The sequence below is a fragment of the Protopterus annectens genome, chromosome 9.part0, assembly GCF_019279795.1.
Source record: "Protopterus annectens isolate FY-2018-M chromosome 9.part0, PAN1.0, whole genome shotgun sequence".
Classification (NCBI taxonomy): Eukaryota; Metazoa; Chordata; order Ceratodontiformes; family Protopteridae; genus Protopterus; species Protopterus annectens.
Genome location: NC_056743.1, coordinates 1,106,320,010 through 1,106,339,020, shown reverse-complemented (window position 1 = coordinate 1,106,339,020; position 19,011 = coordinate 1,106,320,010). Strand labels below are relative to the sequence as shown.

Below are 19,011 nucleotides of genomic sequence, written 5' to 3'. Positions count from 1 at the left end.
ATTTCCCCAAATTCCTCTGGTGGAGAGGCAGAAGGAATAGATTCTTCAGCATCAGAATCTTCATAAGTAGAAAGGAGCCTCTGGATGGTCTGTAAAGTCTGAATCATCAGAAGAGTCATCAGAGGAAGCTGGCTCAGGTGGCTCTGCTCTAGGTCTCTTTTCTGTTTGTTGAGAGGCCCTGTCTGGGTGAGATTGGGATCCCCTTATCAAAGAGATGAGATCCTCTGCCAGAGTAAGCATTTGGGAACTGGAGCTGGGCCTGTGTGAGGGGGGCTTAACAGGCACTGACTTAGCAGTTTTGGCTGCTTTAGCCCTGGCAAAGGCCTTTACAGACATGGCTGCAGGAGGCCTAGCAGCACCACGTGCTGGGGTAGAGACATCCAAAGGGATGGTGTCCGATAATTCTGGAGAAACCACAGTAGTAGGCAAAACTTCAGAGGCCGATTCAACTAGGGTAGAAGGGGCCTCGGTAGTAGTCATGGATTCGGCTGTAGATTGAACCGTTTGCTCTGTTTCGGCCGAAACAGAGACACTCGCGGTTTGCTTAACCGTGGTTTCGGCCGAAACCGCGGACCGCGAGTGTCTGTCCTTTTCTTTGCGTTTCTTAACAATTTGAGTAGTCGGAGGATCCGACGGCATAATGTATGCAAAGTCTGAGCCGAAAAACTGTTCAGCAACTCGACCGACGCCTAAGCCGCTCGGTTGAAGGAAGCACAGGCTAAACAAGCTGCTACGCCGTGGTCTGGGCCTAAACAAGGTAAGCAGTAAGAGTGGAAATCTTTATGAGGTATTTGTTTCCCACAAGTTAAACAGTTATTCACTTTTTCTGACATCGGCTGAGGCAAGAAAGAGTCCCCAACGGGGTACTTAGCTTTTAGAAGTCTTCGAAGTAGTATTCGGTAGTAATAATCGCTGGATCTGACCGACCGGCACTTGCGAACAGCTTCTGCTTCGGGCGCCACGCGGCAAGAAAGACTGAGGAAAATGGCGTCGGCTGATGCCTTTATACCCGAAGACCAGCAGAGATGACGTCGGGTGAAGTGCGACACCAGCCGAAGCCAGACCCGGACTTTGGAATCCGGCCGACCGAAGGGCTGCCTGACGACAGGACAACCCATTTGTTAGGACTGCAGATGCATCCTTGAAGGACATCATTGATATCGTAAACTTGACTGGTGTTGCGACTGCTAAACATTTTAGTCTGATTGAGTCTACTGCAATGTACACAATGGCCACAACTATAACATCCCTGAAGTAAATCACCCATAAGAGTGGACTGTGTTGTTGGGGCAACCACCTGGGCTCCCCACCTTATAATGATTAAAGTGGGATGCCAACATCTTTCCCCTACTAAACCCAAACAGCCATTTGTCAAAGACCTAATTTTACCATCTGTCTGTAAGATGTTCCAATTTTGTTGTACCACATCACAGAAAATGCCTCTGTTACACCCATATGTAGTAATCAATCTGATAGGGGCTGACTATTTAGGTTTATGTTTATATTGTAACAATTCCCGTCTGGCCCTACCACTGATCTCCCTGCATGCCATATTAATCACTCCAGGTTTATACCCACGTTCCTTAAATCTTCTGACTAAATCTGTTTTAGGATGGTCATATTTATCACTACCAGAACAAATGCGTTTAATTCTCATAAAATGAGATTTTGGTATATTGTGAATGACATGTGGCGGATGGTAGCTTAACACATGTAGGAGGGAATTATATTCAGGAAATTTGCAGAATACCTGTGTATCCAAATTTTCAACCACATTTTTGGTAACTAAAACATCCAAAAACGTGATTTGGTTTAGATCATGTGTACAGGTGAACTCTATCCCCCATTTATTTCCATTAAGGTATTCCAAATCACCCTTCCAAATAATCCAACAGTCATCCAAACATAGTCGCCAGATGTCCATTTCTGGCAAAAACAAATGATGTGAGGGGTCATATATATGTTTTTCTACATACGCCATGAATAAATCGGCATAAATGGGAGCAAAGGATGCCCCCCATAGCCGCTCCCCTGGTTTGCCAGATGCATTTGTCCTGGTAGTAAAAAACATTTTTGGTCAAAACATGCTCAGTCATTAGTAGTAACAGCGTGTTGAAACCCTGAAGATATAGTTCAGCAACACCCAACAAATACTCTACGGCCAAAAGGCCAGCCCAATGGGGTATGGTGGTGTATAGGTAGGCCACATCCAGCGTACAAAAGAACCAATGGGGTTCGACCTGAGCATCTGACGGTATTTGTAAAAATTCGGTAGTATCCTGTATTCTAGATCTCACCAGGGGCAGCAGAGGTTTTACATATTGTGTTAGTACAACCGCCAGAGGTTCTGTTAGTGATCCCCTACCCAAAACAATCAATCAGTCTTCCTGGAGGGTTGGTTAAAGATTTGTGAATTTTAGGTAGCAAATATAAATATTGCCTTTTGGGATCGGTTACAGTAAGATGTTTTGCAACGTTGTTAGATATGACCCTTCCTCCACAGCCAACTTAAGGAAGTCATCAATCTGATGTTTGAATGTACTGGTGGGGTCCAATGACTAACACATAAAACAAGTGATTATCAAGTTGTCTTAAAGCTTCCTTTATTATCAGTGTCAACATCCATAACCACAATAGCCCTCCCTTTATCTTTATGTGATAACTTTAAAATAAAGTTACTTTATACACCTTGGTGCTGGCTTTTTGTCTTTTGGATCATTGTTTCTTTAAGCCATGCACTGTTGCACTTGAGGGGATTATTCCAGACTATACTGCCTGGAAGCTGGACGGACTGGACAAGGCTCTCCTCATGTCCCAGCTGCCCAGGAAGGGAGAAGGGACTCCGATGCAGCAACAAAGCCCACAAGGGAAGACAGCAGTTCAAAAATCCCAGGCCCAAACCCATCTCCAGGGAGCCAGCGCTGACCTCACAGGGCCAAGGTGCAGCATGTTCCAAGGGCAGCAGAACAGAACCCGCCAGGGACCATGACGACGGTGTCCAGAAAGGAGGGATACTGGACACACAGCCTCTCACAAGGAATGCTCTGGATCCTGACGTTCCAAACCCAGTGGGATCGGAAGAGAAGAGTGAAGTCCCAGGATGCAGAAGTCCCCTAAGCAACTGAGCGACAGCAACAAGCCTAACTCGATTTTGGCCTTGAGGAAACTCATTATCCTATCCACATCTGTGGTAACAAACATCTGGAGGACCCGGAAGACATGGAAGAGTAACGTCAGCTTGTTGGTGATCCTGTCAATACCCTATGATCCCAGGAGGGGGACTGACTCCAATGCATCAGATCTGATCTGACAGTTCCCCCTCCAGGTCTGACAGTTCCCCCTCCAGGTCTAGGACTATCACAGCCAAAGCTCTGTGAGGATCCAACGTCTTAGCCAGTGTACCAGATGGATCCAACAAACTGGTCAGATCTGGTGAAGGCTTGCACAGAGTTGGATCTAGAGGCCTCGGATCCAAGGCTGTCTGAGCAGAAGAGCCCGGATCTAAAGCCATAAAGCTGGGCTCGGATCTGGGATCAGAGAGCCTCTGCATTTTAGAAAAAGACCACCCCTTGGAAGGGGGCTTTTCTTAGGGTCCTGAGCAACTTTAGAGGGAGAGTCCGAAGCCAGTGAACCACCATGAGCTAATCCTTTTAGCAACAACTTATGCCTATGCTCAATGAGAGACCTGGGATTGAATGCGGCACAAATGATTGCAGGTGAGGCTCTCCCAAACAATAAACGCACTACTACCGAGATGGAAAGAGGGATTTTCTGACTGCACAAGGAGCAACTTTTAAAACCTAAAGGTTTATCAGCCACACACACTAGGGAAGAAAGTTTAATATATAAAACAGCAAGGAAAGAAAGGCGGGAAAACCCTGAACCTAAGAAAGGGAGACAGACTACCATTTAGTGGGGTATTTCCAAATGTGCATAGCAAAGTGCAAGTGTGTGAGAGATGTGGGAGTTACCAACTACATGGTCTTCTCTTCCTACACTGTTTTAAACACCTGGTCAACCAGGGTTTCAAACAGCTTCTTGGCTAGTGGAGTATTAAACCGCCAAACTTTCAGATGCGCTTGCAGTGGCAGAGTCTTCAGCCATATATGTATTCACATAACCAGGCCTGTAGTTGATACCATGCTTATGTCTACTGCATCGCAACCACGTTTAAGGGTGCTTGTCAGAGAGGCTGCAAAGATCCAGCAACTTCACCTCTCAGGACTGTATTTCCCTTTTCTCAAGCTGAGGTAAAAGTCCCTTGGAACTTTAGCACAGCCTGGTAATTCAGAGCCCTGAAAGCCAGGGTGACAAACATGTAAAGCTTCCTTTATAAATTAGTGAAGTACCCACTTTTTCATGTCACTAAGGACTGGGTTTTTAAATACGAGTCCTAGAGAATCCCCTGCAGTCCAAGAATACCACAGCTGAATCAGCAGTTGGGGGCCACCTTTGAGTATATTTCCCCTTTTATTGCCCAAGACCCTTACAAAACTGATAGCAGATTTGAGTCTGCAGTTTGTTAGAGAGGAAGTCCTCATTAGGTCATGAGAGGGTGCCTGCCAAACATGAGTTGAGACAAGATGGCACGCATTGGGTGGTGGCTGCCTTCAGTCAGGCTGGGTATCCAGGACTGATAAAGGTAGCATAGGATATCAGTGTCTATAGGAACCAAGGGAATACCATCCTTGCCCTCTATCAGAAGTGGGAGTCTGTTGGAACCAAATGGCCACACAAAGATACTTCTGAACCAATATCTGCAGGACTTTGGTTTGGAGGAATGTGGGCTTCTTCTGATAGTATGGTGGCCTTTCTATAGGGGCATCTCCAAAGGCCTTCATGTATATAGACACTCAAAGGGGCTGCATAACTACCTCATGAGGCCTGATGCCCAAACCTGGTGATGGTGGTGGAGGGAGAGACCACAGTACTTAACAGTAAGTACTAAGCTATTAACAGTAATAGTTTATCAGCCCCCTTGTGTCCCATCTGCTTAGTGCTTCTTTAGGTGGGACATCTGCAGATCATCTCATAACACCATGTACGTAGCCTTTTCTGATTAATTACTTTTAGAAAGTAACCACTCCAAGTCAGAACAGTCTAACCAAAACTTAAAACCATGACTATGAACTTCTTGGCGTGGAATTTGTTGCAAGAATTGCACATTTTATATCTAAAATGACAAACAGCTACCTACAAAATGAAGTAACTTGCATCCTTAAGTACAAAAGACAATGAAAAGAACTGAAAACCCTTCCAAACTACCTGCATTCCGTAAGTCAGCCTGAACAAATGGTCTGATGTTTAGTATCTGTTTTGACTAGTTCCTCCCTTCACAAATGCATCTAGGGAAAAAACTGAATGCAGTACAGACCATCATACCTCTTATACCACTGGTGGTAGGACATTTGCCCAGCTGGGGGGTGGGCACTGGGGTAGTTGTCAAGCTCGAAGTCAAGCCAGACCTGAGCCTGTGGCAGAAGTCCAGGAGTTAGTACTGCAGTAGTGATCAATATGTAGAACACAGGATTTTCTGCCAGTTTCTCTTATTTTAGGACTTAATGAAAGCACAGTATACACAGTTGACCAATAAGAGAAATACAGCTGAATAAACAAAGTATAAATTTTCCTTTATACATAAAAAAGTCAGCTCCATGTGTCAAATTTGTGCATTGAATTTCCTAGTCATATACAGTAGTGTTGTATTCTTCTGCATTATAAAATATGCAAATAGATTTACTCAAGAAACCAGTTCGGCTACTCATTTCTAGCTAAAAATGTATATTAGTGTGAAATGTGGCACAAAGTTGTGTGTTCCAGTCAATAAGCAGATTTAAAATTTGATGCATAACTCTTGTACACACTCTAAACTGCACAACTCAACAATTCAAACACAATTGTCAACATGTAACAGTATGATACTACACAATTTTGAAAGTCAAGGAAGCAGATGCAAAAGACAATACTTGGAAATTTTTTGAAGACAGAACATGCTCAACAACTTGATAATTATAAAAATCAGACATTTTAGAACCTTATTGGCTGCTTTGTGTGCAAAAAGAATAAACTAAAAGGTTAGAAGGTAGGAAAGAATGGAGTGTGTGATCCTCAAACAGGAAGAGTAATGGAAGACTCCAATATTACACAAGCCCAAAAGAATCTAACGAATAAACTTGTATCTTTTTTTACTTGTAATAATTTCTGGCCCAGCTGCGATCTAAGGCTAAGAAACCATTCACGTGTCTCTCCTTTGTATATATATGAAGTCAAATGAAGCCAAAATGGTGAAGAACCATATAAATGATCATCACACACAAGATATTTACGATTCAACTCAAGCATAAATGTCTGGAGCTCAAAACTGAAAACAGTGTGGGATACGACATTTAGTTATATATCGACCACAATGTCAAAGCTTGTAAAATGAGTAATTTGCTGTGAGGAAAATGAACATAACACATCAGTTGGTAAAACAGTCTGTACAACACTGTTAAATACAAGTGCATGGGACATAAATGACTTGTCCTGAAAATCCTTTTGTATAAAACATTTTATATCTTCAAATAAAATACACGAGTGGCTAAAATCTACAACTAATCATGGAAAGCAGGCAAGTATAAAAAAAGACAAGTCTGCCCTCCATCACTTAAGATATCACCATCTACAGAGTGCTACAAAAGACTGACATACCTAGTCTGCAAAATTAACTGCCCCCCTCCCCCCAAATAACTTTGCTACTACTCCCATAGGAGGGAAGCAGGACAAAAATGAGACGGATGTCATTTTCTGGAGGCATCATCCCTGCATGACCTCCAAGTTGCACAGGGCAAGTGTACTCTGTTCTCACAGTAAGTCAAGTTGGCTGTTTATTGTTTTTTACAGCTTTTTACGTAAATGACGTACTGTGAACATACCTGTCTTCCTATGCCACCATCTCAACAACTCTTTGCAGCAAATTCACTAAAGTGCACAAGAGTGAAATATAAACAGGCCAAAATGAACAGTACTCTGGCACAGCTAATACAGCAGTACTACTGACTACAGGTTCTGTTTTAAAAATACTGTATTATGTTGTTGATAACCATCAAAGCAAAAGCATTTTAGTCCCTGTGACTAACTCCACCCACTTCTTGCTGGGATTTGATCTGGAATGAGACTGCTTTACTGATTTTTCTGCTATGGTAATGTATTGTGCTCGTCACACCACCTGAGAAGTAATCAAGCGTTTCCACAACATAAAAATGGAAAGTAGACTGCTCTCAGTGAGACATGGCTCAATCAGTTTGGGTTGTCTGGATATGCAGTCCTGCTGTTATTCTTGTGCTAAGAAAAATTTATCATTCACAAAAACAGGACAGCAGCTCAACAGAACTTCAATATGCAAACTTCCAATTAGGACTGGTCACCTTATGAAAAAAATCCATATCACCTGTCCAAGGCAGAAAATGTTTCTGCTGCAGTAGACAACTAGTAGGCATGCATTTTGGTAGCATATTCAGCTCAGCCTGTGAATACCATCTGTTGACCAGAACTAGTTACTGTAATCATCAGTTATGAAAGTGTCCAAAGTCCATCCATAATTACGTTTTTCTGCAGAAGGATCCTGGCCGTAAAATAGGATTTTATGTCCATTTCTGACAGCAATGCATTTATTTATACATTTTTTAACAAAAATATATTTGGTGGCAGCAAATTTGCTAGATCAACAACTCATTTCATACCCTGCTTTAACAGATGCACACACTCTACTCTTAGTAAGGCTCCAATAAACACACCACTTGCCACAGTACCTTACATGTAAAAAGCCTTCAACAGCTATTTAAACTGTCTTGGGGCTCCTTTTGAAAGCCTTACTCATTTGTAGGGAGTGCATTTTTAACACATCAGAATAACAATGTACGATACATACAGAGAATAATCTGACAACATGATAATGGGGGAAAATGTCCACATGAACTTGTGTCCTACAACAATGTACAACGGGAGAAAACATGAATCTCTCTCCAACAAGCAACTACCAAATTTACCTGCCTATTTTATCAGCCAGCCACAAAGCCTGGGCTCCCAGGCTGGAATTCAGCCTCTATTTGAATAGAATAGTGGGAATGGCAACACACTTTCTGGTTGTTTAAAGTGCCAAAAAGTTACTACCAGGTTTAAATGGCTTTTTTTTTTTTTTTTTTTTTTTTTTTTTTAACAGAGAATGCTGTTGGAAAAAAGGATACTGCAGTTTTATAAACATGATTTAAAAACACATTTTTAACTCTAAAATAAAAAATATTAATGTTCCACCTTAAACGTTAGAACAGGATTAGGGGAAAAGGACAAGTCAAACCCTCATTCTTCAATCTGGAGAACCAAGTTAATGTTTCTCTTGTAGAAGACACAGTAACAGGCAAAGACAAGATTTCGGTCTTAATCCAAGAACTTGAGGTCAGGGTCTTGAGATCTGCCTTTTAACTTTTCACTCCTTCTTTCTCTTTATTTTCTGTGTCTTCTGGGTATGCATGCCATGTCAGTCTTTCCTCATAAAATGCTATAACAATCTGGGGACACTTAACGTTCGCCTCCTTTGCCAAAACAAGATCAGCCTCATCCGAATCTTTCCTACAAATGAAAGCATTTCAAGGTTAAATCAAAACAGTAGACTATATAAGAGATTGGAAAGCATATGCAATCATCACTCTTGGCTGCTAAGCGGTTTGCTTTCACCCAACAGACAAACAATGTAGGCATGGGCAGTAAAATTGTGAGAGGGTACTCAGCACTGATGTGTGTTCAGTGCGTGATGTGTGGGTGACCCTGGATAGTCTAGTGTTGTCCTACGGATGATCCCAATCACATGTGATGACGTTTAACAGGAAGAGCACTGACCAATTCCTCCTCAGTATGAAAACTGAGTGGCCAGTGTCTGCCACCCACTCTTCACACAAACAGTTACAGCATCTTTCCACAGCTACTTTGTTCTAAGATCTTTACTACTGCAAATACAAATTCCCTCTTGTGAAAGTTTCAGCTACATCTGAAGAAAAAAAAACATGGCATTTACAGTGTACTGAACTGGTTATGTTGTTGGTACGGTTTTTGGGACACTACTTAAATTTTTATGCCAAGATGAAACCCCAGAATACAATACTTATAATCTTTTCAAACAACTCTGGTAAATGAAGCTTTGTCCATCAAAATGCCAATTTTTAGTAATAATGAAAAAACTCCATGGAAACAGACATCACAAGGTTAAGGTAAAATATGCTGTGGAGCAAAAATATACTTCACCTGTGATCAGAAAAACAGCACTATTTAGAGGTGCTAAAAACAAAAGTTTAAAGTGGAATTCCTAAAGGCCAGCCTTGCAAACTTCGACAAAATGATGCAGTACCTGTTTCATCCTTCTTTAAAAATCAGCATTTTAGAAGCTTAAAAAAATAGAATTCACCACCATTGACAGCAAATTCCCATGCTTACTGCATCCACATGTCATAACACATCACCATAAGCTTTTTCTAGCTAAACTTACCCACTACCAAGCACAGACCTGCAAATGGATATACAACACATATGGTAGTAAAAAAATTATGCAGTCACCATAACGTTCCATCTGTGTTATCAATTTTCTTTATCCTTGACATACAGGTTGACATTGGAACAGACTGCCATTACTACAGCTTGCGCGGACCAAAAACAAGCTACATCTCTACCCATAATGCCTGTCCCCAATTACCTCAGATAGAGTTTGCAGATTAGATGTAGATCTCAACAGAAGCCATACCTGCTACGTCTCAAGGTTATAAGAAAAAATGTACATTATCCATTCCACCAGTCTTCAAAAGCCAGGGGATAGAGGGAAGGGGGTCAAGGGCAAATGAAAATGAACACAGATGAAACATTATGGTGAGTACATAAACCATCTGATGTTGTCAATTCACAGGCTTAGGCAATACAATTTTCTTCTTGTCACAGATAAAGGAAATACAATCCTTGAGCGATCTGGCGAAGGTCACCTTGCTGACTGGTTTACTAAATCCAGAACTTGAAAAGGGAGACAAATAGTTGGTCAGATTTTTTTAATGTCCTTCATCCTGTAAAGATAGAAGTGTAATTGTCTGTGAACATCCAGCAAGTGCAAACAGTATTCACCTCAGTTTTGAAAAGTTTGGAAAGAATACCGGTAAATTAATAGTCCAATATTAGATTCGGACACTACTTTAGGTAGGAAGGTGGGATTTGCTCGTAAGGAGACCCTGTCCCTATGAAGGATCAGGTAAGATGGTTTACATGATAAAAGCCTGAAATTCTGAAATCCAAACGGAGGTTTATTGCCACCAAAAATATATTTTTTTCCAGGACAAGCATTTCAAATCAGGTCTGCAGACAGTTGGAAGGGAGAAAGTACAATAGTTTGCAAAACTAGGTATAGGTCACAAGGTACAGTAGGATCTTTGAAAGGAGGTGGTCAGGGCAAAAGTGCCCCTTTTAAAAAGGGCTTGGGAAACTATGGAGAAGCCAAGGAAAGTACAGTTGTGTACACTTACCATAAATGCAAATGTTGGAGTGTATTCACTGTTGCAGTCACACTTGGGTTATCTGCCTGCAGGTAGCCCTCAGTCGGCCTGATTACCAGAGTCTTCGGATTTCTGCGTCGGATGCTGTCGCCTCTTCCAGGACGTCAGGGGAATAAAACATGCAGCAGACACCATTACATCAGCTTTTCTTGCCCTAGATGTCAGGAGCCCCCAAAATAGGAAGCTATTACATGGGGTGGAACACCTTCATTAAAAAGTAAACACCCCTGCCATAAAAGATGGCCATAAAGAGGATAGGTAAAAAGGATAGAGAAAGCCAGGGGGCTGGAGGGAGGGAAACCAGGACTGCAACAGTGAATACACTCAAACATATACATTTATGGTAAGTGTACACAACTGTACTATGTTCTACATGTTTCACTGTTGCAGTCATCACACTTGGGTTGATTCCCAAAGCTGAGGAAGGGTGGAGGCAGTCAAGAAGTGTTGGGGCTGGCTAGAAGGCCTTGTAAGACTGCTGTTCCAAATCCAGCTCTGGATTTAGAAAAAAGTGGTAATGCTTGGCGAGGGTGTGTACAGAACTCCACGTTGCAGCTTCCAGGATGTCCCTGGTGGGGACCCCCCTGAGAAATGCTGTAGAGGTTGAAGTAGCTCGAATTGAATGAGTTCTGATCCCCAGGAGGGTAGGTTTTCCATGGTGCTTGTAGCAGAAATGGATGCAGTGTGCTATCCATTTGGAAAGGTTTTGCTTCGAAATGGCCTTGCCCTCTGCCTCTGTAGCAAAGCTGACTAGTAGCCGGACAGATTTTCTGAAAGGCTTAGTCCTGTCAAGGTAGAACCTGATCTGTCTGTGCACGTTCAAGGAATGCAGGATCCCTTCCCCTCTATTCTGAGAATTAGGGAAACAAGGTTGGCAAATGGATGGATTGGTTTAAAGCCACACTGGATGCCACCTTAGGCAAAACGGAAGGGTTAGTCCTGAGGGAAACCCTGTCAGCATAAAAAATAATGAAGGGCTCCACCGCCATTAGTGCCTGTAACGCAGACACTCTTCTTGCTGAAGTAATAGCTAGAAGTAAGGCTGTTTTCCAAGAGAGGAATTTTAACTGTTGAAGCAGCAGGTTCAAAAGGGGGAATTGTGAGCTTTTCCAGTAAAAAGTTAAGGTCCCAGGCCGGGGTGGGAGCTCTCCTAGGGGGCCTTAAAATGTTGGCTCCTCTCAGAAGCTGCTTGATCAGAGGGTGAGAAAAAGAGAGGGGGCTCAGTATTATAATAAGCCAAGATGGCAGAGGCAGGAATCAATGGACGAGAAGGGTAGGCCTCTGTGGAGCAGCTCTGCTAGGTAAAATCAAGGATTTGAGGCAAGTTGGGCACAGCTGTGTCCTTTCCTTGAGACTAACTCCTCAAGGATGACGTCCAGCACCAGTTTGCTGAGGGATGCTGGTGTATTCATGGGATAAGCCAGGCTGCAAGGTTTAGGGTTTGCAGCTGTGGATGCAAAATCTGTCCCTTTTGCTGAGACAGCAGAGGTGGTGTCTGATGAAGGTGCCAGGGTGGCACTGCTGTCAGACTGAGTAGGAGTGGGTACCAGTGCTGGCGTGGCCAGTCTGGTGCAATAAGGATTGCCCTTGGTCTGCCCTGTTTGATCTTGAGTAGTACTTTTGAGAGGAGAAGCAGAGGAGGAAAGGCATAAATTGAGAGGTTTTTCCATGTAAAGGATAGGGCGTCCACCTTCTAGGCTCTGCTGTGAGGGTTCCCGGAACAAAACTTGTTCAATTGGTGGTTTTGGGGGGAGGCAAAAAGGTCCACCTCTGGAGTTCCCCACCTCTGCATTAGCAGTTTGAATGAGTTGGGTTACAGTTTCCACTCGAGCAGAAATCTACTGGACCCTCACAAGTAGTCTGCCAGTGAATTTTGCTTGCCTGGCAGGAGTTCCGCCCTGCTTGTTTATGTACAACATAACTGTAGTGTTGTCTATCAGGAGCTGTCCTGGAAGGATAAGGTATTTGAAGACTGAGAGCATTCTGTAAAGCTAACATCTCTTTTTGATTGATATACAGGGGAATTTGTCATGGGCTCCATTTGCCTTTAATGCATTTGCCTGCCATGCGAGCTCCCCATGCATAGTCTGAGTCTGCTGTGAGGGTTTGGGTGGTGAGGGGTTGAGTGAAAGGAAGTCGCTTGCTGTGGTTGCATGCTTCTGCCCACCAAAGGAACTCTGCCCTTAGACAACGTATGATGGGAATCGCTGTTTCCAGGTCCTGAGAATGTTGACACCAGAGACTAAGTACCATTGAAGTTTCCTCATGTGCAGTCTTGCATATAGAATTAGCAGAATGCACGAGGCCATGAACCTTAGGGCTTGCAGTATTTTCCTTGCAGATACCTGGGTTTTGTTGGCCATTATTTTGAAACAGTTTGTCAGATGGACCTGCTTTTCTGGAGTGAGGAATGCCATCTGGGAAGTTGTGTTCAAGCTTGCTCCCAAGAATACAATTTGTTGCCTGGGCACCAGTTGTGATTTATTTTCATAGATTGTGTACCCCTGAGAAGTTAGTAGTCTCTCTACAAATGCCAGGTGCTGAAGTAGCAATTCCTGACTGTCCGCCTGAATCAGGCAATCATCAAAGTATGGGCATATTTGAATATTTCTCTGCCTGCAGTATGCAATGGCTGGAGCCAGGCATTTTGTGAATATGCTGGGCTCAGTAGATAAACCAAAGGGAAGTGCAGAGAACTGATAGTGCATAGAGCCTGCCCTGAAACGTACATATTTTCTGCAAGACTTCCTTATGGGGATGTGCAGATACGCTTCTTTTAAGTCTAGGGTGACTAACCAGGCATCCTTGGCTAGCATAGAAAGAAGCTGTTGCAGTGTAAGCATTTTGAATTTTGGGACCACCAGAAAGGTGTTGAGAATTGATAGATCCAGGATAGGGCGCCAAGAGCTCTCTTTTCTGGGCACCAGGAACAGTCTGGAGTAGAAACCCTGTCCCCTTTGTTCTACTGGAACAGTTTGAATAGCCCTGCTATGGAGAAGGGAAAGTACTTGCTTTTGAGCCTCTGCCCACTGGTTTGGAGGAAGGTTTGGCAATCCGCTTGGTGTTGGCAGTGAGTGGAAGTAGAATCTGTATCCTTGGGATACAAAGTTTAGAACCCATCAGTCCTGAGTAATGGACATCCAGTTTTTTGCATGAAGGGCGAGTTTTTCGCCTAGGTGCGCAAGTACTTGGGCATGGCTGGGAAGGATAATTGGAAAGTCATCTGGCTTACCACTCCCTGGTTTTGAGGTGAAAACACTCCATTGTTTAGATCTCTGCATACCCTGAGACTGTAGTCTTGGCAGTCTGTTTCCACTGGGTTTGGACTGAAGGCCTGAGAGGGACTGGAAAGGACCAGTTTTTTGAAGGCCAATGCCTTCTGAATCTAGGTGGTTGCACCTATAAGAAATCTGACTGTATGCATAAGATTTAGTTTTTTCTTCCACCTTTAAGAACTTCTGCTTTTGTGCCAAACAAACGCGCCTGATGTAATGGAGCATCTAGTAATTTTGCTTTGAGATGGTCAGGCAAGACTTGTTCTTTTAGCCAAGCATACCTTCTCAGTACAGGCCCAGTGACAGCAGCCCTGCAAGATGCTTCTAAGGCATTAAACCCACATTGCAAAGTATGTTTATTAACTTGGTTTACAGAATGCATTAACTCTTGTAAATCTTTATTTTCTGCACAATCTGGAAGCAACACCATTTTTGTTTAATTAGTTCCATATGTTGCTGGTACTTCAACAAGTGAAACTGGCAATTCAAAGCCCTGATAGCAAGAGTTGCAGAGGTATACACCTTCTTACCATATCTGTCTAAAGCTCTAGAATCCCTGTCTGAATGGGGTAGGATTTTTGGCTGTAGTAGCCTTAATGCCTTTAGGTTCCTGGGAAATGGTCTCTAGATCCGCAGTAGGATTCTCAGAGAAATTTGTGAGACTCAGGTACTCTGTAGTACCAGTCAGGTTTTCTAGGAGCTGGTGGTAAGGTGTCAGGAGTAAGACTGGACTCCAAGAAGACTGTCTACAACATCCAGAACAGAGGGTATAACCAGAGGCTTGTGCCGAGGCAAATCTAAAAATTCCCAGTCTCTTTTTAGACTGAGGATAGCCCTGGCATTCCCAGCGAAAATGCTCTCTTAAGGTATGCAAGGGTTTCACCAAAAGAGAAATCCTCTGGAGGGGAGGCAAAGGGAATGGATTCCTCTATCTGAATCCTCATAGGTAGATAAGGGTATGTCCTGGTAATCAGAAGGGTCAGAGTCAAGACTCCTGGTCTGTAGAAGCAGAAGGAAATTCAATTCTTTGTCTTTTGGCAGGGGAAGGCTGGCTTCCCCTAATTAGAGTAATAAGGTCTTCAGCCATTCTAAGCATTTGTTTTTGTGGCATGGGAGGATGAGCATGCGCTTTGGACGTCAGTTTTCTAGGCATAGTGCAAACTCTGGGCCCAAGAAACGCAGTAGTTTTAGTAGGAAATGAAGTTGTCGGTTTAATATGAATATCGGTAGGTCGGAATACACACTCAGAAGCCGGTGCCTGCACAGCGGCTCTGGACCCATCCAAGGTAGAGACATCCACAGTTTCCATAGTCTAAGAAGCATCTCACGGCATGGGTCTCAGCAGAGGCCTGCGAATCTGCAGAAGCGGGCATCAGGGGTTGCAAAGGTGCCTCAAAGTACCGGTGGACCGGCGACAAGCTTAACAGAAGCGTAGTCAGTTTTTGACCTATGCGGTCTCTGTTTTTGTGCTTTTTCGGAAGATCGGTAGTCAGAGGGCTTACCGAAGCAATTGCGGAACATGGAGAACGAGAGCAAAAGACTTGAGCTACAAAAATAGCCCAAAGACGAACGGTTCGGGCGTTGACAAAACCGAGCAGCTAGGGACATTGTGGTCTGGGCCTAAACAAGTGATACAGTAAGAATGAAAATCTCGGAGGCATTTGCTTTCCACAGGCAAGACAATTGTTAAGAATCCCCAATGAGGTACTTTGCTTTAGAAGACAAGATCTGAAGCTCGAAAAACGAAAATTTCAGGTAGCGGCCGACCAACACTTGCTAACTGCTTCGGGCTCCTTCTTGGCAAGAAAGACTAATGCAACTGCGCCAGCTGCATGTTTTATAACCCTGACGTCATGGAATAGGCAACAGCATGCGACACAGAAATCCCAAGACTGGTATTCAGGCCGACTGAATGCTACCTGCAGGCAGATAACCAAAGTGGGATGACTGCAACAGTGAAACACTAACATCATCGCTCTTCTAAACCATCACGAAAATCTGAAACTGCTACTAGCTGTATTCGGATTGTAGAAGGGGAAGAGCCTGCATTGAAGAGAGGCTAAGAACTCCAAAATAATCAGCAGAAGCAGAAATGCCTCACAAATAACATTACGATCACAAGCCTCCAAAAATCTTCGTTTTCAATGAATATACAAAGCATAGTCAACAAAAGTACCCTCCTTCACGCCTGGATTTCTCAATATAACCCAGATATACTTTCTCTGAGACATGGCTAAAACCTCATATTATAAACTGCGAAATTCTCCCCCCTGGTTATATTGTTTGACTGGACAGAAGTAAAAAAAAAAAAAAAGGTGGAGTAGTAGCTATACTCTATTCTGACCAGCCCCCCCCCCCCCCCAATAGCTATCCTCAATTTCTGCCCTGCTGAAATACTTATAGCAACCTGTAACCTAAACGCAAAAAAATTGTCATTGCAGCAATCTACATACCCACAGGTAAAAACATTCCTGCACTCTAGCAGTTTTCTTGGATTTCGATATCCATTCCCTAATGGAACCATCATCCTTGGGAATATGAATACTGACTGAAACCTTGTTAATACTGCATCCCCTAGCTACTCTATAACCCTTTATGGCTTTAGCCAGCTGATCACCTCACCCATGCGCCAGAAAAAAAAAATTACCAGAATGGCTCTGTTATCCAACCCCCAGTGCTATCATAACCCTTCCACCCTACCTAGCTCCCTTAGTGATCACCTCCCTACCTCAGTAATGAGACACACTCAGTCTTAACAAATGTCACCAATACAAAAGCGTCTCAACCTTAAAAGCTACTACCCTATCACCCTAAATGAATTACTGTCCAATGTAAACAAGTCATTCCTACACACATTATCCCTCAGTGAGGCTGTCCAAAACTTCAACAATTTATTCCCAGAAACCCTTAACACTCTGGCTCCCAGTAGAAAAATTAGGTAAAAATGTAATTCGGCACCATGGCTAAACCAGGCAACTCTTCACTTATGGGCAAGAGAAAGTGCCTGGACAGCATGGGGAGAAAAAAAACTCAAACTTGAACTTAAATAGATTCACAACCAAAAAAAGCAGGTCCTACTAGACAAAAAATTGTCAAAAATCTGAGCAACCCACAATCCAACCCGAAGAAATTCTGGCACTCCCAACTACCATCTCCAGGGAACCCCTCTTCACCAAACCCTTCCCTAACAAAGCTAATGAAACTGCAACCCTACTTAACTTCTTCATTGAAACAGAAAAGCTTACTAAACCAGAAACTCTTGATAAAGACTCCTTCCACCTCATCTCTTCCATCGTTCTCCCTAGCACCCATAACAACTTCATCAGATCACTTCTTAAACTCAAATCCTGCTCCCCCCATCAGATGACAAATTCCCTCAATTATTTCGCAAACATGCAGCCGAATCCATAGCACACCCTTTTTATCTATACTTATGAAGATACATCTAAGAAAATACAGTACCAGATATCTGGAAAAAATATTCTTCATAATAACCCCCCCCCCCCAAGGGAGGAAATTCTACAGAACCCTCAAATTACAGGCCTAACATGCCATATTATTCACCTTATTCAAGATACTGTAAAAATGCACATAGACATACTAAACTACCTCTTAGAGGCAAACCACACCCACACAGCATGGTTACCGACCCTCACACAGTACTACCACTGCCCTCTTATCTTTCACACACAACACTGACCAAGCCAGAGATGATAAAACTTGTATCAGCTCTATTCCTTGACCTATTCAAAATGTTTGATACAGTTTCCCCAGCCTCCTAAACAAACTTTTAACCTACAACACTACCTCCACTGGTTTAACAGCTACCTTTCAGATAACAGTCCATCAGATGGCAAACATCCTTCTTCCCTTTCTGTCTCAAGATTGGGGTTCCCCAGGGTTCTAACCTGGGCCCACTTTTTAATACATTAACAAAACCTCCATGTCTCCTGCCCCCACTCTACCTTAATACAGTACTCAGACGATTCCACAATTAACACCTCAGACAATATACAAAATCTCCACACTGTCACTCAATCTCTGCACCTAGAAGAACAATGGCCAACTGAAAACAACCTGTTTCTCTACCCCAAAGAGAGAAAATCTCTCCTTTTCCTTCCAACCCCCCCCCCCCCTCAATCCAGCTAAAGACAACCTGACCATCTCATCCTTGGATATACAATTATCACTACCAACTCTAACACCAAATTGTTTGGCTTTACCATAAAATCAATTAAAATTCAACCTACATATCTTAAACTGTATCAAAAAGTCCAATCAAAAACTAGGTCTTCGATGCCACAAATTTATACCTAAAAAAATCTAGACCTATACTGGCTCAAACATTTATTCTACCATCCCTGCTGTACACGGCTTCCATACTAACCTCCAAACTAATCTCTTAACCAAACTAGAGACCACCTACAATAAGATAGCAAGACTCGCAGTCAGTAATCTCTATAAATCCCATCACTGTACATCCCAGAAAAGCTTAAAATGGCCTGAGCTCCCCTAAGTGCTTCAAATATCACAGCTACAAATTGCACACAGCATCCTAAAAAGCCCCAACTCCTGCTCTTACATCCATAATTACACTCCACACATCCAATCGGTACCTCAGACGCACATAAAACCTTCTGCAGTTGACCAAGCCAAACAAAAATATTGGAAAAATAGTTTATAGTCATTCAAATGCATACTCGTAGAACAAACTTCCATTGTTCCTCTATTCCACTACCAAAAGAGGCAAATTCAAAAAGCAACAAAAAAAAATCATTTCAACATGCGTGGCCATACCCAATGAATTTTTCTTCTCTCCATTAACTAAACTGTCTACATATATTACTCTTTGCAGTCAGTACCTATGCTATTAAATGCATCTTTGTTGCAATATGCTATGATGTTACTCTGATTTTTTTTTTTTTTTTAATTTTAGGCATTGCTACATTCCTTGTAAATAACTGAATGCTAGCCTAATTTCTCAAAACATTGTCACAGCATTCTCAAAAAACTGTACTTTTGCCTTGTATATAGTCGTATTGTGTATCTGTTTTTGTAATGTTAAGTATCTTACAGCTTGAATTATTCCTGGAGGTTTTTCTCCTCGGGTCTCAGCTGAAAAAAAGGCTTTCTGGGTCCACTTGGACTAACCCGGTTAACAAATGTAAAAATGA

General features: G+C 42.8%; 1 protein-coding gene across 2 annotated transcripts in view; it reads right to left on the bottom strand.

Moving 5' to 3' along the window:
- Positions 1 to 5,609: 5,609 nt before the first annotated feature.
- Positions 5,610 to 19,011, bottom strand: part of CBX5 (chromobox 5) — a 434,847-nt gene continuing 421,445 nt past the window's right edge. For both annotated transcript variants that reach the window (XM_044083958.1, XM_044083959.1), the window contains exon 5: positions 5,610 to 8,607. In XM_044083958.1, the coding sequence (XP_043939893.1) occupies positions 8,457 to 8,607 (151 nt within the window). In that variant the 3' untranslated portion in view covers positions 5,610 to 8,456. The remainder of the gene's footprint in view (positions 8,608 to 19,011) is intronic.